The 7,897-nt window shown below is 45.2% G+C and overlaps 1 protein-coding gene across 1 annotated transcript in view; it reads right to left on the bottom strand.

Moving 5' to 3' along the window:
* Window positions 1–7,696: 7,696 nt before the first annotated feature.
* The window catches only part of LOC102040616 (sodium/hydrogen exchanger 2-like), a 24,728-nt gene continuing 24,527 nt past the window's right edge, over window positions 7,697–7,897 (bottom strand). Inside the window, exon 12 of the mRNA XM_014307936.1 lies at window positions 7,697–7,842. Coding sequence (XP_014163411.1) covers window positions 7,697–7,842 — 146 coding nt within the window. The remainder of the gene's footprint in view (window positions 7,843–7,897) is intronic.

Genomic DNA, 7,897 nt, shown 5'->3' on the forward strand with positions numbered 1-7,897 from the left:
GGGAACTCAGAAAAGGAGGAAAAGCCCCGAGTTTCCCGGGTCTCTGGGAGAGCAGGGCCAGAGAAATGCTATTTTTGGGTGTGGGTAATGATCTCCTGGCTGGTGTGAGTTTCAGTGGGTGGTGGGGCAGAACTAATAAAAGCAGATGAGCTGGTGTAAGCGAGCAGCTGTGGCATTAAGGATCATGACAAGCAGCTACAGGGCCATGCAAGGGGACACACAAGGCTGCTGCTGCTGGCAGAGGAGCAGAGCCAGGAGCCCTCAGGACACAGCTCTGGGTCACGAGTGCAGAATTCCTGGGACAGCAGGGAGTTACTCCCATCCCTCCCTGCACACACGAGCAGAGGTGGACTCAAAGGTCTTCCCCACACCCTGGAGCCCGTGGTGTCCTCAGCCACTGTGGTGACACCCCACAAATGGCACCTCTGGAATTTGCGCCTCCTCCTTCCTCTGAGCAAAACTCTGATGTGGCTTTTACAGAAAGTAACCCCAGAGATGCAAGAAAAACATGAAAACACTGGGAGATCTTAAATATCCCAGTGCTCCTGGGAGGGTTGCAATCACCACCTTTGCACCAGGCAGGTCCACATGGAGCTGGACAAGGAGAATCCAACCAGGTGCACACATGGACACGCCGGGGATGTCCTGCAGCTGTAAATGATGTTCTCCTTCCTACCATGGAAAAGTGAATTACATGGATCCATCCCTCTCCCACCCACCCAGCCTGCTCTGGGAGAAGTGTCTCCTGGGAACAGGGACATTCCTGCATGGAATTTCACTGCCATTTGCTTCCTAATGTTTTTGGCTTCTGCTGGAGCATCTGCTGTAGATCACTGCCAGGAATGGGATGCCAGACTAGGAAAATTATAATTTCTGTAGGGCAATAACTATATTCCTGTGGCATGCCAGGAGGTTGGGGGAAGAAATTTAAATTACAGTTAAAAATCAAGTTCTGATTTTCTAACCTTAGCCTTAGTCAGGATCTGCTCTAAAAATGGGTGGGTGATGAGGTTGACTTCCCTATCCTATGGGAATTTGTGCTACCAAATTAATTTCCAAATCAATTTAATATTTAAAGTTACCTGTGAACATATGGGTATCTCAAAGCAACTGCACACTGGTTGGGGAACCTGGAGAGGGTTGGGAAAAATTTTGACTACACTTCTTATTGAGGCATACAGAGTGATGAATGTTCTCAATCTTCTGTTGTGTTTCTATAAGCAGAACAGAATTTGAATTATAATAATTTATTTTATCATCTGCATTGTTTTTCTTAAATATTGCAGGGGTAGCTATTAAATAACACATCAGACCTCTCTCCCTCACTGTCCTGGGGCAGAATTGCCCCTGGTTTAACCTGACCATGTGAAGAATTCCACAGGATCCAGAGCAATCCCTTCACTGACAAAGGGAAAAGGAGAGCAGGGACAGGGTGCAGATTTACCATCATGCAGGACCAAAACTCAGCCACAGAGCTGGGATTCTGCAGGAATAAACACACCCTGTCCATCCCATTGCCCTGCCATGCCACTGGAAACACTCCCAGCTCTGCAAGGGATTTCCATGTGGGTTCTCATGATCAACCCTCCCTAAACCTCTGCTCGTCCCATTCCTACACAAATTACCCCTTCCCACCTCATCCCAGCATATTCACTCTTTTCCCATAGCTTTGAACACCCATCTCCCAGTCACTGGTGTTTCGCTGCTGCTCTTTGTAGTGAACATAAAATGGTTGATTAAATACAAAACACAACTTATCTATTGCCTAAATAATCAATTAGTGCAATTCCAATCAGCCATTTAATCACCTGTCTGAAGTGACAATGACAATTGGTTGCCATCTCTTCTTGTGATCTCCTCCTCAAAGCTGGACACGACTGACAGGAGCTTTGGGTGAAAACAAGGATTTGCACACCAGGAGTGAGATTTTTTCTGTAGCTCACACTGCAATTACATAAAATTAAATGTAAAGTGGGCACTTGTGTATTTTTGGTTTTAAAAAAAGGGATTAATGCACACTTCCACATTTCTGGGTGTGTTTTGAGCCAGCTGTATTTGGCACTGCTGGCTTTGTGCTACTGCACATCCCAAGTTAGTGCTGTTTGCCATTTGGAAGTGTCCTCTGGAATTCTGGGTCCCACTGGCAGCCAAACCCTGCGTGGCTGAGGCAGAACATTGCTGGTGCCCAGCCTTGGCTCTCCACAGGATGCCTTGTGCCCAGCCAAACATCCCCCAGGTTCTGAGGCTGCGGAACAGGAATTGAGTTCCCAAGGTTGAAATGTCTCTCCATGCACTGAAATCCCACTCCTGACAGGTGTTTCTTTTCAAAGACAGGTTGGACAGGGATTGTAGCAACCTGGTGCAGTGGAAGGTGTCCTTGCCCATGGCAGGGTTTGGAACTGGACCATCTTTAAGGTCCCTTCCAACCCAAACCATCCTGTAACTCCAGGATGAATCTATGATTCCTTGTCACAGCCCCAAGCACGTCCTCATCACCTTCAGGATCCAAAAAATTTCCTGGGCAATGAGACTGCATGGTCTCTCCCACAGCCTGCAGAAAGTGGGAATGATGATGTTTGTGCTGGGATTTTGGGAATGCCACACCAAAGCCAGGGGGGTGGATTAACCACCCAGCACCACATTCCATGCAAAGGCAGACACAAATACCATTTAACTCCCAAGGAAAACAGCCCTTCCCTTCTTCCCTTGCCTCTCCTGGCGCCAGCAGGGACCTGCCTTCAGCATCCTCTTATCCAGAGGTGAAATGATGGTGCCACCATGGGCAGCTCCAGGACTTCAGTGGTTGAAAAGGAAACTTGTATCCTGAGCATTTATTAATTCCTAATTGACTCCAAAGTTTTTTGGTTTTTTTTTCCCTTAAGCTTTATACCAAAATTGTGACTCTCTAAAACATAGATATTCTAGCAAGGAGCTGGGGCAAGTCATCTCAGATTTTTCACAGAATTGGGTGTTTTACCTTTGAATTGATCAAAGACTCCATCAGCACAGTCTGTATTGTTATTTCCTGTAGTTTGATCCGTGCTCACAGAAAAATTTACATTTTATGTAGATAGATCAACATCTTTTCAGTCTCTCATGCACAACGTAGAGGATTTCTTGGAATTTGATAAAGAGATGAGTTTCCAGGGCTGCCTTTGGAGATTTCACTGAGTCCCTCTGGAGATCTGCAGACCTTTCCTCATTGGAAAGGTCATTGGAGCTTGGCCTGGTGATCCTGGGTGGTGAAATCCTGGAATAGGTTGTTCAGGGCAGGAGGGGGTCCCCATCCCTGGGGGGATTTAAAAGCTCTGTGAAGGTGGCACTTGGGAACACAGGTCAGTGGTGGTCCAGGGGGAATGGTCGGGCTCCATGGTTTTAAAGGGCTTTTCCAAACGAAATGATTCCATTGTTCTATGATCTGTCCTGCTCCAAAAGGTGTCCCATGTGGTGTTTTCTTAGTTAGGTAGGTCAGTGAATCTCTCTCAAGTCTCTTCTTCTACTCTTTTCTCCCCAAACCTCTGAACAAAAAGACACCAATCACAGCAAAGCCAACCAGACCACAACAAGAGCACCCCAGCACTGCCAATTTTACCTTGGAACAGCCACCAAAATCCCCAATGGTTGCACAAAGAGCATTCCCCCAGGCTGAGCTGTGCTGGAAGGGAGAGCAATGATACCCATGCTGACATTTGCCCCTTTAATTCTGCATTAAAATGATAATCTCCAGTTCATCTCCATCACATGCTCCTTTTTCATCTCTCCCGTCTCCACGTCTCTTGGAAGAAGCACATAAGCCTGGATGTTGAAAGATCCTTAATGGTGCTTCTGAGGCTGAATCCCCTCCAGGACTTGATGTCAGTAGAGAAAAAAGCTCAAATTTGCCTCACCTGCTTCTCAAGCGCTGACAGCCCTTTCCAGGATTAAGTCATTATAATCTCCTTAAGCAGTCATGAAATAAAATAAACACAAGTGTGGTTTTCTGCTCAAAATAAAAATACTAAAGTTCACATGAGGAAATGCTTTTGGAGTTGTGAGTACAGGGGAGATTTTGCCTGATTTTCAAATGCAGCTGACTGATGCCTTTGCAAAGAGTTTTCTGATGTGGTTTTTGGGCTCTTGCTTTGCCATCGAGCTACTCCCCCTCATTAACAACTTTTGCCCATTTTAACCTGAACTTTCCACAGACTCCTGTAAACTTCCAGAGCAGGCACAGAGCAAAAACTCTCTGAACTCCTAAAGGAATCAAACTGATGCAATTTATTTCCACAGAACCATGCAATATTCAATGATACACTGAATCCGTGTTTTTAACACTTTTTAAAGGACTAAAACCCTGGAAAGAATTAATTAGGCATGCTCTGAAGCCTGAGCACTTAACAGTTTTCCACTCGGTTGTAGAATTTTAAGACCACCAACACTGGATACTGGCAAAGATTATCAAAGGTATTCTGGGCTGAAATACAAACTAGTCAGAGGGCTTGGCCACTAAGCGACTGGAAAATACTTCATGAAAGCTTTAGCCAGGCTATTGTATTTTGTAAAGAAATTTTAAGAAAAAATCTGCAGTATCCAGAAGGTTAAATTTAGGGCAGAGTGACTCACTGGGAAAAAATGTCCTGCTGGGAATATTGTCTTCTCTGCAGATCAAGCAAATTGTTCATGCAGCAGAGAGGTATTGAAGGACCCAGCACTCCGAGTGGGGCTGGAAGGGAACGATGGGCTGGGATCCACAAAGGATCCCATGCCTGAGCATGGGAATGTGGGGCTGGAAGGGAATGATGGGCTGGGATCCATGAAGGATCCCATGCCTGAGCATGGGAATGTGGGGCTGGAAGGGAATGATGGGCTGGGATCCATGAAGGATCCCATGCCTGAGCATGGGAATGTGGGGCTGGAAGGGAACGATGGGCTGGGATCCATGAAGGATCCCATGCCTGAGCATGGGAATGTGGGGCTGGAAGGGAACGATGGGCTGGGATCCATGTAGGATCCCATGCCTGAGCATGGCAATGTGGGGCTGGGCTGCAGCAGCCTCTGCAGCCACTGCACACCTGGAGCCAGCAACCTCTGGAAGTGTCAGGAGCTGGGAGATGCTGACATGGAACTGTCCCTCATGCTGAATTGAGATGAGAATGTACAATTTCAAAAAAAGTCCAAGTAATTTTTTTTAACCTTTTTTTCCACATCAGAAAAAATTTCCATTCAATTTTCTGGCATTCTTCCAACCACTTCTGTTCCCTACAGCAGTATTGCAAAGAAATCTACCCCTGCCAAAACAGGCACCATTAAATAAGGTCCTTGATAACCCACAATGATATTGCAGTGAACTGATGGGAGTCTCAATTGGAGAAAGTTCCTTATTTAAGTGCCTGATGCCCAGAAAAATGATGGATGCTGTACAAGATGACAAGGATGGATGCAAGACAAAGATGGTACAGACACCCAGATATTTCAAAAATAACACAGGTCAGATGCAAAAGCATAAAACCAAAATAAAAGAGCCAAAAAAACCCAAGCAAGAATTAGTCAATCACAGTTTCTATCCTTGATTAAAAACTCCTAGACAAGCAAATTGATATAATTTCCTTTTCGCTCTCCCATTATAGAATAAAAACGACTCACCTTAGTAAATCGTCCTATGACTATTTACTGTGCAGAGTTTAAGGAGAAATTTAAAACATTAAGGACATAAAATTGCAGGTGAACAGGGACATTCCAACCCCAGAGAGCTGAGGACCTTCAGGTTCAGTATTTTTTTCCCTCTCCCTTGTATACAATGGCTTTCACCAATGAACAACAACACCAATTTTATTTCCTTGTTACAATTGCTTTCCTCACTCATGATCTTGGGATCACTGGCCAAGGGTTGAAGGAGCTGCTGGTCCAAGAGGATCTCTTGGATCTTCCCTGTTCCAAGAGGATTAACCTGGAATGACCCCCAGAGACACCCCTGAGTGTCCCCAGCTCCTGATGATGTCACCAGCAGCGAGCTGAAGATGCGAGGAGAGAATAACTCAGAGATGATCCCATAACACAGCGAGTTTAATGGAAACAGAAATGTAGAACACTGCAACATATTCATAAATGTCTTAGATTGTATCATATATTACAACATACTCAAAGATGGCCTGTTTTCTAAACCAAGTACAGCCAAACCCACATGGCTTCCTTGCACATGGATTAAACTAGGAAAAAAACCAACATTGTAATAAATGGAAGATGACAATGAGCCTATATGAAAATCCATGCATATGTACATATATGTATATACACGTGTAAAACACATGTTTATTGGTAAAAGCTCAAATTTTCCTTTGCAATGAAGTGAATTTCCAGTGATGGATTCACCTTCAAGTAAACATGAACCACCTCAGCTTATGCCAGGACACCATAAAGGGTTTTTTTCAGAAGAAAATGAGACCTTGGACCATTGCAAAGCAAATTCACACAAATTTGGGCCTTTAATTTAAAATGAAAGGCCCAATGTACCATGCAGGGGTCTCCTAAGGGAGTATTTCTGCACACAGGAGTCTGGTTCTGTGAGCCCAAAACTATCATGGCGGGAAGTCTGTGAATTCCTACAGTTTCTTTTAATGGTGTTTCAAAAAGAGCCACTCGTTCAGATTAAACACTCTTGGATCAGAGGAAGGAGAAGAGAAAGAAAAATGTCAACACAAAACTAAAACTTGCCCTGTCAGGTTCAGTAAGGACAAGAATTCAAAGGCTTGAACTTACCTGGAGTTTCAAAGAAAATTACCCAAAGCTGGGGCTACCTGTCTTCCTCAGGTCCTATCCCCAGAGTTTTCCTGCATCTGCTGTGCAAAGGGCTCACACCTTTCCTGGGAGAAGCCACCAGGGTTTGGGCCACCCTCCTGGCACCCCTCTAAACCCACAGCTCCCAGCTATGGCAGCACAGATCGTCCCAAAATATCTTTACAGGATTAATGAAACCAACCAACCACGTCAGAAATCTTTCCCATCTATTTAAGGGCTGTCGCCTTCATCTCCTGCTATCACCACTGGGTTTGGAGCCTCCTCATTTTAACTTTGAGGTGAATCATTCCTTACATAAATTTTCAAAAACCAGTAAGAACATATTTCTCCCTTTTAACTCAGGTGCAATAATTTTTCATTAGCAGAATTGTGGCTGGGTGTGGGACAATCCCTCAGGTAAGACACAGCCCCTTACTTAACTATGTCATTTAACTTTGGGCTCCCTGAGATTAATGTTTATACTCAGGATCCATCAGTTCCTGAGGAGAAGAAATCTGTTGCTGTTTCTGCTCTTTCCTCCATTCCCTAATAAAACCTTCTTTGAGATTATCAAGTTTTTCCCAACCTATAATCCAAATGCTCCCTGCTGTTTAGCCTATCCCTGAAAATTAATGAGAAGATCCCATATCTCACCTTATTAAAACATCCTTCCTTGCAGTTGTAGGCAGTTTCAGCAATTTTCCCAGACTGAACGGGCTAACTTTTCCTAGAAATTCCTTAGAAATGTCCCCTCAGCTATTTCCTGGCATTGCTGGGCATCTTTTCCCTCAGCTCCCACAGAGAACCCAACACTGGGCAATAAGAGTGACTTTCCATGCAAACCACTCCAGATATTCTGCCCTGTCTACACTGTCCTTTCCAATGTGCATCTTATTTACATTATCTACACATCCAGCAGCCCTCCCTGAAGGAGTCAGAGCCCTCATGGGGAACCAGAGCATCCCCTGTGTTGGTACATCTCCAGAGTCAGCTCCTTCACCCCCGTGCCGCCGGGCTGGGGCGGTGGGATGGCACACACGGACTTGGACCGGCTCTCCTTCACCTCCCGGACCTTCTCCGTGTTCCCCACTGTGGGAAGAGAAACAGCACGAGAAACACCACGAGAAACATCACAAGAAAGACA

This window comes from Geospiza fortis, unplaced genomic scaffold, assembly GCF_000277835.1.
Source record: "Geospiza fortis unplaced genomic scaffold, GeoFor_1.0 scaffold29, whole genome shotgun sequence".
Lineage (NCBI taxonomy): Eukaryota > Metazoa > Chordata > Aves > Passeriformes > Thraupidae > Geospiza > Geospiza fortis.